The sequence below is a fragment of the Wasmannia auropunctata genome, unplaced genomic scaffold, assembly GCF_000956235.1.
Source record: "Wasmannia auropunctata unplaced genomic scaffold, wasmannia.A_1.0 LD335972.1, whole genome shotgun sequence".
Lineage (NCBI taxonomy): Eukaryota > Metazoa > Arthropoda > Insecta > Hymenoptera > Formicidae > Wasmannia > Wasmannia auropunctata.
Window position 1 is genome coordinate 307,226 of NW_012026918.1, and position 17,433 is coordinate 324,658.

Consider the following 17,433-nt stretch of genomic DNA (forward strand, 5'->3'; position numbering starts at 1 on the left):
GTCTCTCTAAAGCTTTACCGTTAAATATTTACTTTCATCGCAGTACCGCCGATAAAAGCACGTTTCTAAAATTTTATATAACGCGGAGAGAGCTATATACGTTCACACGTGTCCTAAGATTATATTCATTTTTTTTTTAACTCATACACTCGCGAAGGTAGTAAACGAAAGAGAAAAAAAAATGTCGTGCGACGTTAACGGCGGCGTATTGGGCATTGAAAATGAACGCGAGGCAAATCCCGTCCTGTTTTCGATAATAAAGAGATTCCCCATATACGGCGGAACCGATAAAACAGCCTCGTTCGCGTATCAGCGTAAAAAGCGATAGTGGCCGTGTTATATCGATTTAAATCGACAGCAAAGCGCAAATTGTCTTTCGCAGGCTGTATTTACATACGTATGTAACGAACCACAAACTGCGATTGCCTTTCCGTTCCGTTCAAGCAATAAATCCACTTTTTGCGATTTAATACATTTGTTACAGTCAATATCTACGAACATAACGGTTATTCGAAACGTATCTCTGGAAAGGTTTTCCTCTGTTGCTGGAAGCAGGATTTTTTTTTTCTCCTCCAATCTATATCCTCCTCGAGTTCGATTACAAATCATTCGCGTTAAAGGGAAATAACAAGAACGAAAAGCACGGGGAAAAAAGTCTTAATTAAATCGGTTCGCTTGAAATGGTAATTTAAATAATTCCGCGAAAAGGAATAGAGAGATAATAATCCCATGAGCTTTCTGATGTCCTTCCGGATAGCGCACACTCTTCTGTTAAAAATTTACATTTCATGCATATTACATTTTCGAAATTTAGTTTATGTTTTTCGGAACAATAATCAGTATATGTATATCAAACTTGGAACTTTTATTCGAACTTACACTTTAGTTCGGAACAGACACTTTTTGGAACGGTGCACGGAAAGAACAATTTTGCTGAATCCAGATCTGAAAATAATTTTTGTTCGATAATCAAAATAATTTTGTGCGAAAGTCAAAGTGATTGCTAGAATATCAAAACGTTTTATAGCAATGCTTATTCGTTTTAACATCCGTTTTAACAAATTATTTTAATGATTCAACAAAAAATTATTTTCAGATCTGTTTTTAGCAAAATTTTTAGATCTTTCAACAAAATCGTTCTTTCCGTGTGCTCTCGCGTTGCCCCGATCTGTTAAACAATTCCTAGCGCGATGAATCGCGTCGAATCGCGAATGACCGTTGCGATGTGGAACGGTAGACAAATAGGCGAACACACTCCGGGATGTTGGGCGAATCAAGTTCAAATTAAAAGCGCGTATTTGCGCTCTTCTCGCCGTGATCCTGCAATGCACTCTTTACTCTGGATATTGGTATTCCTCCTCTTCCTTCTCTTCGTGCAGTTAGCTAATTATCTCGGGGAAAATAAATTTCCAAATGATCGTGCATTCGTGATGCGCTCGATTCGCGTGAGGAACCTGCTTTTCGATCGTTGTTGATATAATATATATATATAGCGTCCTGTATCTGTGTACACAGCCGGATCGATACACTCGACTGAGAATCGACACCCACGTTTGCGCATCTGTCCGATATTCGCTGTCCCCGTGGCCGTCCATTAGCCACTATTAATCAAGGAGCGTGAAATACGTGTCTCTCCTCGAGCGTCACGAAACGTAGTCGAGTTATACTATAACGAATTAACGAGTTGTAGGTGACGTTATTTCATACAACGCGGACATTTTAACGGACACGTCGAAATGTCCCTTGGACATTTCTAAATTATCACCGCGCGGCACACATTCGGACCTTTTAATATTTAATAATACTGCTATTACATAGCCGTGAAATACAGATGTAACGTTAAATATTCGTTATGCCCCCTTCGTGTGTATAACAGTCATTCCCGCGTGTGCAATAAGCAACGGGCGGTTAACGAACAAGTTCAAAAAACCGGGGGTTACCGAGATATATTTAGATATTCGATATATATATATATATATATATATACCCAAGAATGTCCGTCAAATATGCTCCTCTCGTCGCGCGGACTGGTGGGAAGAAAATCGAGGAATGGGTCGCACAAACGGATAAATAAAATCGATAACGCTCGAGCAGAAGGAAAAACGACGAGGCCGGCGACGCCGCGGTGTTCTCGGGGTGGATCCTTCACCGGAAGGATTTGTCGTACTCCACGGATGCACTCGGATGCACTCGCGCGGCGCGCGAATGCGCCATTCGAGGCGACGCGACGCGACGCGACGTGACGCGATGCGACGCACCGTCATCGTTTTTTATTGGCGCCGCGCTGTGCTTGCGCCGCGTCCAGCTCGGGTGTCCTTAGCGAGGCCGACGTCGAGGGCGGCGATTCCTGCGACATCAGCACCAGAGGCTGGCCGAAGGGCCGCGTGCCGGAGGTGGATCCACCGCTGCCGCGTCCTGATCAATCAAATTTCAACAACGATCACAGCGGATCACACAGCGAACATTCCGTGCTCTCTTCCAGCGGTCAGTTTGCCTCTCTGATTCACTCTCCATTCGATTTCTCTCTGAGCTGATCACTCAGTTCCAAGAGTTTTTTTTTTTTTTAAGGGTTACGGCAAATCGTCAAACTCGCACAAGTTCTCGTTAATAGTTCGCATTAGACTATCGCAGGTTGGAAAAATTCGGAAGTTACTGATGCTCCTCAGGCGGGGGTTAGTCGGCGATATATATAATTTTCTCGTTAGTCCTTGTGTTATCCTCCATTAAATGGTTACTTGATTTTTTTTTCTGTATAGCACTATTCTTATTATAGCGATATTATAGTTTCGTTTCGTACGTGTCTATATATACGGTTGTGAAAAATGTGCGACTACGAAACGTAAAGAAGGGGGGCAGAAGCAAATTAAATGATTGAAAAGAGGAATCTTATAAATATAATAACTGCTATAACTAACTTAATGACTACTATTATAGTCATTGTTATGACTACTATTATGACTACTATTAATAATAATCTTAAATGTAACAACTGCTATAACTAACTTAATGACTATTATAGCCACTGTTATGACTGCTAACATTACCGTTATTATTTATTAAATATCTACTTATTGCGATTGTTACAATTATTGCTTATGAATTATTACGGTCTAATACCGTCATCATCAGCCGTTATTATTATTATTATTATTATTATTATTATTATTATTATTATTATATACAGATATTCAGTCGGACATATGACAGAAAGCTAATGAGGGGTGATTTGGGATGGGGAACTTGATAAGCCTTCGTGATAAGCCGCGAGATAAAAAGTCGAGAGGGCGAGAAGCGATAAATTATTTCTCTCGTCGTCGAGGAGACACCCACGACGACAAAGTCAGCCCAAAAAACCAATAAATCCTGCTCGATCCTATCGATGATTCTTGGGAGCTCGAGAGCTTCTTCAAAATCGAGCATGTTTGAAAACGAAGACAGTAAAGTACGTAGTTCATTGTTACGAGAATTAAAATAAAACTGTCTGGTCGCTCGATAAATCAATACGCTTGCATGTATTTTATGTGTAAAATTATTAGCGACGCGGCCGTCGTACATCTAGAGATATTTTGTCAAGGTCAATTTATTGTACTAATTGTACAATTTATGGATCATTAAGAATTGCTGTATAAATAATGACGATAGATAAAACAGATAAAAGTGTAAAAGTATAGAACATGTAATTAGGCAGATGGCCATATTTATCGTCCTGGGTGTGACAAATGTAACAAATGTGTAATCGTCGTATCGCTATAGATAATCTTTTCGATATAACGTAATAACAGAGTGTTAAATAATATCAACAATGACGTTAGCGACTTACCTCTAAAGATCGATCAAATTAATCTTAATGACAAGCAGAATACAGATAGAAGAGAAGTAGCAGTATAGAGAAAGAAATAGGTGTAGAAGAAGGAGAAGAAGAAGAAAGGAGAGTGTACATTAAAGAATCGATAGAATTACGAATTTTTACGAGTCATGTCCCTGAAGAAGACGAGCGGCTTTACATAAACACATAGAATGACTTCAGACCTTGGAACTGACAGTACTGGAGCACGAACGACATTAAACACGCACACACATATACACGTGCTTAAAATGAAATAATACATAAATTCAATTACACAACAATAACTTAGCAGTCGAGAAGATAGGAATACGAGATGGAATTAGATAGAGCTACAAAGGTACTGATTGTGAGATTGAACTACAAAGGCAGAGAATTTGTGAATCACCTGCACGTATTGCTTCTCTTTAAACAAATATTGAAAATTTCGAATTGCGTTTGATAATTTATACAATACTTTTCGATGATTTATACGACACTTATTTTATTAATTCGAATTGTACATTGCATGTACAACTATAGAAAAACTAATAAATACGTTGCAGCTCATTAAATTAAGTTTACATTCCTATCTTCTTTTCTGTATAAGTATGGTAATAATAATTTTTCTACGATACTACTAAAAAATAAAAATGATAACTTAAAAATTACTTATCTCCTTTACAGTTTAATAAGAAAGATTATTCAGCTTACAGAATTGAAATAAAAATTAGGGAATATTGTACCGAATTATACAGAAAAAAATAATGGATTAAATATCGATACGAACTTACAATTAGATTAGGTGGGAGGTAAGATACACAGTCGAGAAATATATTGCTCCAGTACTACGTCGACAGAGAGATATGCCCCAATAACTTCTGCATGTTTCAGCTTCACAAGCGTATCGATTGTTAAAATTGAACTATAGCTTTGGATTTCAAATTCTATGAATTTTTCCCAGCGACGGATTACAGTATTCGGAATAGGAAAATTTTATTCAAGAGACATACTACTAAAAATTCTCTTATCCTAGAAACTTCTTATTACTCTCTGTAATAAGAGGTTTGAAAAAAAATCACGTTTTTTTAGTAGTTTCATAAAATTCAACGGTTTATAATAATAACGACACAAAAAGGAATAAAGTTCAGGGAGACGAAGTTCTGGAACACGAGATACGTGCTTACTCGTCCCGAGAACCCGGCGAATGTCGCGCACGTAATCCGCCACTGTACGTGGGAAAATTTTCGGGGTTCCGACGTACGTTCCAAGGTCGGCAGGAATTCTTGGTGGTGCGCCTTACCAGAGGTGGACGAGGAACAGGGATGGGAGGAGGCCCTCGCTGACGAAGGTGCTGCACCGGAGGGGGGATGTTCTGCTGTGGGAGGCGTAGGTGGTGAGTTTGTCGAGTTTCCACGTATCTCGCCTGCCTGCTTCAGCACCTGGTATATGGCGTCCACGTCTGCCCATACGGGATAAAGAGACACAGCAATGCAGAAGCGCATATCGAACGGACTGAGTTCGTGGTGTTTTATTTTTTTTTCTTTCGAATCGCGCGCTCGCAGTCCGCGAGAGTGCTCAATTTTTCTCACATCGATCTGTCTTCTTCTTCCCTTTTTTCGTATTGGCGTTGATAAATGATAAGAAAATGGCGCGCGATAAATGATATAGCGGCTTTGGCAACAGCGCGAACGAACGAATAGTCTTCGCGACTTAAATCGTAGTGCAAAGAGATGCTCCAAAGGGAAATAATGAGTCCACTTTTCCAAATGACTTTTTAACAAACTTTTAGTTTTACGTTTGTTATTATTTAATTTCGTGGTAAAATCTTGAGAATAAATGTTACCCAGTTAAATTTTTGTAAAGAAAAACAGATTTTAAAGTCCGTAATAAGGAATGCTATTTTCTGCATCAAAAATCCAACTTTGCATGGTTGTGGACGAGCATTTCACTCTTTCACTACTTTTTAATATGCAACAGTTACACAATTTCAGCGAATGAATGGAATTGTAGAGCAAGTTTCGAGTGTCTTGAAAGGTTTTTCGATTAAAAAGCTAAAATCTAATTCATATTCTATCAAATTACTCTCAATGAATAATTTCCCGGGGATATATAGGACAGTAGTTAATTCACTTTAATGACTTTCTATATTTCTCGAGTTCTTCATTGTACTTTCTTCCGGATCCATTCACTCGTCGCTACACACGCAGAACACGACAAAGAGAAATTGCGAAAAAAAAAAAACAGGTCCTCCCGCGTTGTGCGGTTGTATCTCCAAATGGATTTCTAACAATTTTTAACTAACGCGTACGTCATGCATGAAGGGAAACCCGAGGTTCTCCCGCGGAACAGGAGAGAAAGAAAGAGAGAGAGAGAGAGAGAGAAAAAAAAGAGAGAAAGATTCCCTCCGCGATCCGATTGGTGACAGATAACAGGCTTATCGAGAAATCGACCGGTTCCCTTCGTTCGCCGACAAAAATGTCCTCGACAATGAGAGAGAGAGAGAGAGAATGTCAGAGAGAGAGAAAGAGAAAGAGAGCTGTCGCGTTCGCTGATGGCGGGGAGACAGGTTGGCGGGAGGGAAAAGAAAACGCATCGTATGGAACTCGTATATGCGTATGTATGTACATATCTGAATTATCTCGTACTCACTGTGCTCAGACGACGCCGGCATCTCGTCGGCGGGCACCTGCGTCTTCTGACGGCGTAGAAGCGGTATGCCGCCGCCCTTCTTCGGCGCCAGGCTCGGGCACAGCGCCGGCTGCACCATGTTGATGCAGTCCGTGTGCGCGTTCGCCTTGCAGCCGCGGCACCGGACGCCCTGGCGGCTGTGGCCGCGCAGCACCTGGCCGCACGCGTCGCACGGCGTGATCTTCCGGTACGTGTTCTCGCGCCAAGTGTGCCCGCCCTCGGACTCGAGGCTCTTCCTGCGAAAGCACAAATCGCCCTTGTCTCACCGGGTTCCCACGGGTCTCTCTCTCGCGAGGAAGATCGGTGTCGTGCGCGTGCGTTTCCCTTGCGATCGTGCTGTTATTTTACCGGTTTGTCATACGTGTGCTCTTGCGGGAGGAGAGTGCATTAAAAATCAAATAGAGAAAACCTACAATCTGCCCAAGGATTAAGTTCAACGTTAAATTCTAAACGTGACGTTAATTACAGCGACGTGTCGCGTACGCGATGCATGTCTTTTTCTTTTTATTAATTACGTAACGAAATGTAAGGTCGGAAAAGGGAATTAAAGACTGTTAACGTACAAAGAATTTCAATGCGGTCTGTTAATATGTGTAAGAATAAATAATAAGAATAAATCAAATCGCGAGTTGTTAAGGAAAAAAAAACATTTCGTTAACGGTGGTTTGAGTGTAATAAAAAAAAAGTAATCAGGTAACATCCGTCCTCAAATGTCAGAAGTAGAATTGCAAACGTCAACTGACGTTCGCGAACGATTTGAAACTTACCTGGACATGGCGACGACGGTGGAAACTGCGTGGTACATGGTTGCCTGCTTTCCTCTTTATTAGTCGAGCATTCGCAAAACAGTATCTACGGTTATTCAAAGGTCCCTTTCGTCTAACGTCTATGGTTCCCCTAATTGGGAAACTTACAAAGCGCACGGAAGTAAAAGCATATATTAACTCGGAACGTCTCGTCTTCGAGAGTTCGACTTTGACAACAGAGTCGTTTCTATATAGTTATATGCGAAAGGTGCAACAAGAAAAACTCTATTTGCTGTGCGCCGTTTTGTTTACCGAGATGACAGCGACGGCGTTTCCATTGCCGGTGGAAATGTTTGACGAGTGAATTATTATGTTTGCGAAATACAAATACACGGGGCGAGCTTTCCTTGCGGAACTTTCGCATTTAATCCAGTTAATACATCGATATTGAATAAGAGTGCCTACAGTGACTACATTCCTATTTTAAACGTTCAAAGTTTGCGAGAAAATTTCTAACTCCTTATTAAAATAACGGGGTGGGAAAGTATAATGTCGAAGTTAAGTTGTGTCTATCTACATCACGATAAAGCGACGATCTAATCTCTGAAGGGCATTCGTTATTTCACTTGTTCACATGCAGTACGTCACGTAGGATTCGCAAAACAGTTTTTTTTTTTGTAACATATGTCACTGCGTGACAGAGAAGGAGAGAAATTGGAATATGACAATGACTTTTTCAGTATAACATCCTTTCGAAGTAGAATTTCGAGTTTACTTTGTATCGTTTTTTACCTTTCGACGTATTATTTTCTCTACGAAATTTAAATTTGCGCATCCCACGAATGTACCCAGCTGCGCTATCATCTACTGAGCGTCGCGGAAACAAAGTTTGGCAAAGAGAAACACGGATGAGACAATCAATGTCGGATTTACTCTCGAAAAGCAAAAGTGATCCTTCTTTCATTTCCGGGGCTTGTATCGAAGGGTACATATAGAGAGAGAAAGAAGAGAGAGAGAGAGAGAGGGAGCAAATATATAGTTCCCGGCATGTCGCCCGGTGTAGAAAACCACATCTCCGTCGCGTCGGAAACTTTGTCGGCGTTTTCTTTCCCGCGGCATGCAACGTACGTGATGGAAATTTAGTATTAGTGGAAAGGAAATAAAAGTAGCTCACTTGTCGGACAACGGCGGTGTCGTGGGCGAGCTCGTCTTCAGGCTCTTGAACGCCTTCAGCCATTTCAGCTTCGGGCTTCCGGTCGAACCGTTCGACATCTTCCGACTGGTCACCCCATCCGGTTGACCGGCCTCGCCACCCCCGAAAAGTTCCTTCTGTGATTGGCAAAAAAAAATATATATATATCTCATGATACATTTTTAATAATTATATAAATAATATCTAATAATTATAAAACATTTAATACATGTACAATATTTGTGCGATTTTTTTCGTAGTAACACTGGGAAAAGTTTGTCATCATTTTCGTGCAATATATGTATAACGCGTTTCTAATATTGAGAAATTTTATTTATGGAAAATTTAAAATCTCGAATAATTGAACCTTAACAAATGAAGGATTTAGGATTAAAGTTTCGAATATAACATTAAATCACATTTTTTATTTTTTATTTAATTTCTTTGAATTAAAATCTAACGGAATTTTTGGAGGTTTAATCATTAAAATGATTAACGTTGGAAATCAAATAAACTGTGATTGAAGATACCGCACGCTTCGAAAAAAAATGTGGGCCCGATTGCGATTAGCGAATCTGCAAAAGCGATCTAGGACATTCTGTATAATTTTACGCTTCGTGAACAAGGGAAGAAACCCATTATCATCGCACACGGAATCACCCCTAAGCTACGATCACGACTACACGCTTCTTTGCGTATCAATTAGCGTGTTTACGCGTCCCTTATGAATGAGTAAGGAGCGAGCCCTATACATGTATATGTACATACACGTGACTCGGAATGAGTTTAATCTACATCCACGTGGGGAGTATTATCCCAGCGACTCCGCAGTTATTACATTACATATGCCGTCTTGCGGATAATAATTATCGCGCGCAAGGTAGCGAGATTACGTGAGGGTTATTCCACATGCGAGCCTGGCGATTTTGACGGATGATGTGGCGCTTTAATTAAAAAATCCCGGTGCTTCCAATCAAAATAAATAAAGCCAATAATCGCGGCATATAAATCTTAACGTGAACAACAAGTTGCTCCTTATCTGTCGTGCCTATAAGAAATTTATGAATCGTAAATGCGATTCTTTTGTAAACTTTTAAACCGCGACTATACCGAGTTGTTATATTATTGCACTTTCATAGTTTTTATATAGGACATAAGGATAAGATTTTCTCGTCCCGCGATCAAGAGTTTTATCTCCGTCGCAAACACGCGCTTAGCAACACACACGTCAGCCGTGTGAAAACCAATGCGTCGATACACCACCCTGGTGTGAAACGTTTCTATGGAGATGCGACTACGATTCGCCCGTTTTCAACTGCAAGAATATATTCATTGACAATACGTGCATGTTAACTTTCATTGATCCCCCCTGGTCATTGAGAATATACTCGGCCATTGTTCGCTGTCGCAACATTAGCCCCTTTGTGCTCGGACTTCACAATGAATAAACTCCTTATCCGTCTAATAACACAACGTTCCCCCACGCCGTTCGAGAATAATCGTTGTATAAAAACTTGATTAGTACATTAATATATATTTTTCGATTCCTTTTGATTGATATTACGCGATCAAACGAAAAATCACGTGGATTTAGTCTATATAGAATGTAAACGAAAATCAGCGAGTGACATTATCGTGTCGAGACGAAACAGTATTATCGGATAGTAAAGAAAATGCTAATATTCATAATTATATAGATATTAGGAGCACTGTCAGGCACTTTTCAATCAGGGCGGCCAGTGCACTCGCCGAGCGAGTCCACTGAATCATGCGGCACTCTCGGTACGGTGCGGTGTAGCGCGTGCCAGGAGCGCGATAGATTCACCAGGGAGGAAAAAAAGGTACTAACGACTCGCGTGCGTAACGTGGTCCATCCCATCGTGCCAGGCTTGGAATCGCGATCGCGACTGTCACACGACGGGCGGCAAGCACGATGGTAAAAACGGCGGCGCGCGGTGGCGAGACAGCCGACGACGATCCTGCTCGCCTGACCTGGATAGACGGACTCTCTCACGACGAGGCCAGAAATGGATTTTCAGACGCTCGTGCTCGCCGAGTTGACCCAGTTGCGAAGGCGCATGTCGCCCGATTGCGCGCGCCAGTATTTATCCGGCGTTTAGGCTAAAGCGCATCCCAGTGAATGACCAATCGCCAGTGAATGGCCAACGCCACGAGCCACCCATCCTTAGGAAACTTTTCGGAACAGGCGGCGACCGCCTTTGTCCATATATTTTGTCACACGTTATACACCGAGAAATCCTCCGCGTCTCCACGCGAATTCCGCGTGGGCCGCGTCTCCCCGCTGCCACGCGCGGTCCTGCGCGCGACATTTTCCCGTGCCCGCGCGCGCATGCTGAAATTACCTTGGCCACAGATTTTAAATTTAATCCTCTTCTAGATTATACAACAATGTACGCTTCCGCGTTTTTTTCCTTCACGAAACGTATTTGTTTCTCTTTTTCCGGATTACGCCATTGTATGCAGTTAATCTATTTCGGAAGCGCATTAACAAAATTGAATTTCCCGAGCGCGGAGTGATAAATCCAATTTGCCAGCATATTTCAACGAACGTGCATAGGTTTACACGTGATATTTATAATTGCGTGACGTAGTTAACGTCGTTATATATTTTGTAAACGCGCGCCGCTATCAGTTTTCAATTATAACGTCATTAATTAGTTACCGAAGACTCGCGATTAATATCTGGCGACTCTATTACCGTTAACGGCCCACTTTTTTTTTGTCAATTCCGGACGGCGCGCAATTTTCACTTTAAGTTAATAACGCGCGAACAATTGAGCAGCTCTTCACTGGCGCGTCCATTCTGTATATACTGCACACAGATGGGGCTCGGATGCCACGCGTGGTCGGACAAATTGGATGAAATGGGGAGATAGATGCCTGATCAATTTTAGGCTGCGAATAGAGGCATTTAATATATAGGTTCATCTATCCTAGAATTCAACCTCGAGAAGTCCCGCTCCACAATATATATTTTTTAAATTCACGTCAGAAATATTATTATAGGCACACGGAGAGAACGATTTTGTTGAAAGATCTAAAAATTTTGCTAAAAACAGATCTGAAAATAATTTTTTATTAAATCATCAAAATAATTTGTAGGAATGTTAAAACTGATAAGCATTGCTATAAAACGTTTTGATATTTTAGCAATCATTTTGACCTTCGCACAAAATTATTTTGATTATTGAACAAAAATTATTTTCAGATCTGGATTCAGCAAAAGTGTTCTTTTCGTGGCATTGAAATTCAGTCCTGATCGTGAAAAGTTCTTCTTGCATTATATATATATATTTTTGTTATTCTGTGCGTATCTCGTTGTTTTTATTTATCTCATACTGCTACATATTTCACAAATGGGTCTTATAAAAGAATCGCATTTACGTATCTTATTTTCCATATAAGTATAACTCGCAGTAAATGGTTATCGCAATAAATGGCACGATCGCGTTTTGACGTGCGCGAGTTGTAAATACAAATACACTTTTTGCATCGATCGGGATGAATAAAGTAATAGATGCGACGCCGCGTCGTGGACGAAATAAAATAATAAACGTGCGACGCGACGGATGTTGCGTGGTACGGTTATTATGGTAGGGAACAAAAGTAAAGGGAAAAACAAAGGGAGAACATGCATACCTGCGCTTGCACTGCGGCTAGACGCAGTTGCGCCACGCCGAGGTCGAGGCGCTTCAGAGAAATATCTTCCTGCAGCTCGGCCACTTTCGTGTAAAGATTACTCTCGGCGCTCCTGCAATGGCAAGTGATAAAATAACTCTTATCTTGTGTTTCTCTTCTTAAAAGATTAAAAAACTGACGTATTTCCATGCGAGCTACCGCCCGCGCCGACTGAAACGGGGGGATGAAAAACGTAGCTATAAAGGTAACAAACGTTCGAAAGCACCGCGAAAGCAATCTTGATTAACCCCCTTTGTGTGGACGGTAATAAAAACATACTTGATAAAAAGTACAGCAATAATACAAATGATATAGTAAAATTCATTTCACATTCCCTTCGAACTTTTCGCAAGTTTTTCACGTTGCAATAAATTATTATAAATTTGACCGTGACAGAAAATTCTTCTGCCATAAAGCGTAAAACAAACCCACGTAATAAAACCCAAGTAGTATAAAAAATTCATAAAGTTGAAATTTATCTTTTTACGTACAATTAACACGTTAACTGCCAACGTGGGCCACTGATGACCGCTGTCGAAATTTTTTAAAAAGCTTGTAAAAAAATAAATACCATTTAATGTAAAACTCTGAATGACGCACACACACATATTATACGTATAGCTAGAATAGCTGGATAACAACGTGAAATAAAAAGTGTACAATTTAGATTAAATGAACCCACAAAAATGTAGATTTTATAATACATACTCCCTAAATTTTCTGGAGTGACCTTTCACTCTTTTGGAGTGAGATTCACTCCAGAAAATTTAGAGAGTATATATTTAAATATATTACATGATATTTCATCATTATATATTTATAACAATAAAAATTCTAGTGTGGCGTACACGGTAATAAAAAAATTGCTTGGCAGACAACAGTGTTAAAAAAAAAAAAAACTGCGCTGTGCACGGACTGATGTTACGATGCTACGCTCGTTACCCGTCGTGTTACAAATACGCGCGGTTTGCGCCAAAAATAGTATATACGTACTTGCGCTGCATTCGCACGAGTGCGTCCAGAGCGTCTTGCAGACGGCCTATTTCCTGGCTGAGGCTGTCGTACTCGCGCTTAAGGTCCTCCATGAGCGGGAGCGTGCTAGTGCCCGTCGGTACCAGCTCGTCCCTGAGCGTGGGTATTTGACTGATTCTCTCCATCGGTATCTGCTCGGGTGGTGCCGGCGCGACGTACAGGCGTCGCGGCGGCTTCCTCGGCGTCGCGTTCGCGGATAGATTTCGCGCCAAGGCCTTAAATAAACGTTACACTTGACGTTACATCGCCACTTTAAGTGATTATATTTGATATTACGTTCTTATATATAACTGTATGACGTGGCGCAAAGGATGAAATGGAGTCGGGCGGGATCGGGGGTAAAATACGTTTCGCGAAATAACTGGAGTAAATTGAAAGTGGAATGATTTAACGCGTGATATGTTACACACGTAACGTTAACGTAGCGACGTTTCGCAAATTTATGTGACACACGTAAAGATTTAATATCTTTTTTGTCGTCGCGAATCATATATCAAGCGTCGCGAAATTTGAAGATCGCACAACTATACGCGATGATATCATCGCGAGATAGCGGAAAAAGTATTCGCCGTGTCACTGTCGTCGTGAGTCTCTTGCAAAAGTATTCTCGCGTCAAAATAATTCCTCGAAAATGCGATACGAATGTGCCTTAAGTGACAAATCGGTATTTCGAACGAGGGTCCGCGCGATCCGATCGGCGGATTTCAAGGAGGGCAAATCAGTGAATACCGGCGTGTTTGGTCAGCCGAACAAGTTAACTCACCATAGATATACGTGCACGTCATCAGATATACGCGCGCGAATACATGTAACACACACACACACACACACATAAACGTGGCAAATCTCGAGCGGCCAATATCCCGAACGCCGCCGCCGTGCCCCCACAGTGAATATGACCGGCTTTAATCAGGCAGCCCCTGTTTTCATTCTGTTCCCTCTTCACCGAATACCGACGATTGTAATCCGCCATCAGATACCTTGCCACCCCGAAATTGGATATATGCCCGGTACGTCTATTTGCTATGCGTGATCAATATGTCCGGAATACGATATAATCGTATCGTCACGGGGGCGGCATCGTATCTGCGGCCACGCGATCGATCGGCTTCGATTGACGTATCGAGACCGATCGAGCCGCGAGACTGACACGATGGATGCTCGCTAAACTCGAGAGATTTGGCCCCGTTTACGAGAAACAAGTTAGAGACAATCGCGTGTATATTTCGCCTTCTCCAAATGCCGATTGGAAAGTTCCATAGATTTTGATGGAAAGTGATGGCCGGATTTTTTTTCTTGGATTATTGCTTTCGACAAAATTGAAAAATTTTATTTTTATCGTAAAGTAATACTTGACACCGCGGTTTCTCCTTCTCCAAATGCCGATTGGAAAGTTCCATAGATTCTGATGGAAAATGGTGACCGGTTTTTTTTTTCTTGGATTATTTCATTCAACAAAATTGAAATATTTTGTTTTTATCGTAAAGAAATATTGACACCGCGGTGAAGCGAAATGATGATAAAGGAAGAGGGAAAGGCGTTTCCCACATACGTTTTCCATATCTCGCGGGTCCCATAATTCTCTCGGAAAAGCGAACGTATATATACTCGTAGCATACCTGCAGATCGTTCGACGGTACAACCGTCTGCGCTTCCTTGGCCACGACCTGATAACGTTTGGCCTGCTCGCCGGAACGCTCGCCGGCCGCGTCCGAGATCCCGGCGACGCATTTGCAGGCCAATCCGCAAAGTTCCTCGTAGACCTCCGCAATCTCGCCCAGCAGACCCGGCAGACAATGGAACTGATAGCGCTCGGTAATGGCGTTCGTGGCGCGTAGCTGCAGGATGTAGGCGTTGTGCGACTCGAGGTAAGCGCGCTTCAGCTCCTGCTCGACACCGCCGGCCTCGTTGGTTAGCAACGCGGCGTAGGCGCGCTTGTAATCCAATCTGGCACGCTGCAACTTCTCCTCCGTCTTGCTAACTACCTGCTCGTAAGCGTCGCGATGGGCGAACACCTGGTGGAACGCGGAGCAACACGGATGTAAGCGGATCGCGTATACGGGACGTGAGGCGTGAGAGATCGGGATGGTGATGACGCGCGCGGTTCGGAAGCATAGACACGCGATCGTATTGAGATGCCGTACGCGCGACGTCGAAATCGAATAGTTCGAGTGGGTCGCTTGGGAAACTTTACCGGCCGTATACCGTTCGTCAATTGCCGCCCCAAACTTGTCTCCTCCTCGTGACTCGATATCCGAGCAACGAGAGCCTTGAGATGCGATCGAAGCGCGTCTTTGAATAGTTTGAAACGGCAATTGCAATCGCGCGAGATGGCAATGTCGGCGTTAACGCATCGCCATACACAGAGAGTGCAGTTGAAAGTGTTAAATTTAACGTATTTCATGTGTCCCAAACGGCCCACGGTCCACTTAAATTTTTATGTTAATTTAACACAAGGTGAATATGTTATATAAAATTAATACAAATATATAAAAAAATTAACATAAAAAATGTAACACTGACACAATTTGTAAGCAAACTGTGGAAACTTTTTTTCAATAAAATTAACGTTTGATGATATTAAATTGACATATATTTTATTCTCTTATATTTGAATTTACGTTTTAAAACATATTATTTTTCTATAATTATCTGTTCACTTTTATTTGTTTACTCATAAATTGTGTTGTTTTGACACAAGAAATGTTGAATATTAATTAAACATATTCAAATAACAATCATTATGTTAAATTAACATCCAAATATATTAAAAATTCAACATAAAATTTTAACGATTTGAATGTTCGACTGACACCGTTTCTAACACAAATATAAAATGTTTTTTTACTGTAAAAGAAAGGCTTGTAGAGATCGTATAACGAGAACGGTATACGATGACGCGTGTCATCTAAATTACTTTCGAATAAAATTATAATAATTTGAAATTGATTACAATAATAATAATAATAATAATTGGTAGCATCAACAAATATTGCGATATACTCGCAAGTTTACTTAGGAACGAAGCTACAAATTTACATAGAAAAGAATTCGTGACGCGCGCCAGGGTAAGCTTACCTTCCTAGATTGCAGCTTTCGGTGGAAGCTCGCCTCTAAGGTGGGCCTCGACAGCTGCTGCTGCAGCACCGCGGCCAGATCGAGGTGAGACGCCGCGTCCGCTTCGACCTGCCGCAGCAAACTCTCCCAAACTCGTCGCATACCGCCGACATCGATTCTCGAGTCGCCCGATCGACTGCGAAATTCATCGACCAGACGTCGCACGTTCGCCGAGTGGCTCTCCATCGCGGCGCCCAACTCCTGGGCGAACTCGGAGACTGCTCCCGCGGAACACACAAGAGAGAGCATTAATCAGGCGGTTACACCTGATGTATTACACAAGAACGGCTGATAAATATCGTTCAATTCCTCGAAGCGAAAATTTTGCATTTGTAATAAATCAAGAGTCACACAGTATTATGCAAAGGCGTATGCAAAAGTATTATGAAAGGTCAAAAAGCGTAAATTTTTATAGAAACACTTACGAAAGTTAAATTAATTACAAAATTGAATTTTATATATTATATTATATTATATATATATATAATTTTATAAAAGTGCACTGTCAGCTACAAAAGTAAACTATCAGAAAATAATTTATTACTCGCTTAAATTTGATACCAGAGTATTGTCTGTAATTATTGCTGAAATATCCAAGTTTCGAATTCGTTACTCGCGAAATAAATCTAAATGACAGCGGAAAACCCAGCGCACAGACAGTTACAAGAATAAACTATCAGAAAATAATTTATTGCTCGCTTAAATTTGATTCTGGGGATTCGACATTTGGATATTTAGAGAGCAACAAATTCAAGCAATTAATACTTCAGAATTAAATTTAAGCGAGCAACAAAGTATTTTCTGACAGTTTACTCTTTTTAACTGTCTGTACGCCGGTATTTCGCTACTACAGTAATAAATTAAATATTATACTGATCTTATTAAATTATCGGTGAATTTTCGTGGTATTTCTGTACTCTATTTTTCTGTCTGACAGATCTAAATATAGGTATTTCTTAAAATATTCACATGAAATATCTTATTTCTTAAAATTTGAAATGCTTCATGAATAAATCAGTAGCTGAAAATGAATAGTTCGAACGGAAATTAGAATTCCGATTCGGGTCTTGTTTCGGTAACAGAAAGATCTGCCTTGGCAAGTTGCCAGTGGAACCTCGATTTACGATGGCAAA

The 17,433-nt window shown here is 41.1% G+C and overlaps 1 protein-coding gene across 1 annotated transcript in view; it reads right to left on the bottom strand.

The window, feature by feature from the left end:
* LOC105454917 overlaps positions 1-17,433 on the bottom strand; it is a 54,668-nt gene that overhangs the window by 6,539 nt on the left and 30,696 nt on the right. Inside the window, exons 4-11 of the mRNA XM_011697892.1 lie at positions 16,262-16,518; positions 14,803-15,198; positions 13,145-13,398; positions 12,113-12,224; positions 8,435-8,589; positions 7,282-7,335; positions 6,476-6,750; positions 5,127-5,285 (exon numbers count right to left, since the gene is read on the bottom strand). Of these exons, the coding sequence (XP_011696194.1) occupies positions 5,127-5,285; positions 6,476-6,750; positions 7,282-7,335; positions 8,435-8,589; positions 12,113-12,224; positions 13,145-13,398; positions 14,803-15,198; positions 16,262-16,518 (1,662 nt within the window). The remainder of the gene's footprint in view (positions 1-5,126; positions 5,286-6,475; positions 6,751-7,281; positions 7,336-8,434; positions 8,590-12,112; positions 12,225-13,144; positions 13,399-14,802; positions 15,199-16,261; positions 16,519-17,433) is intronic.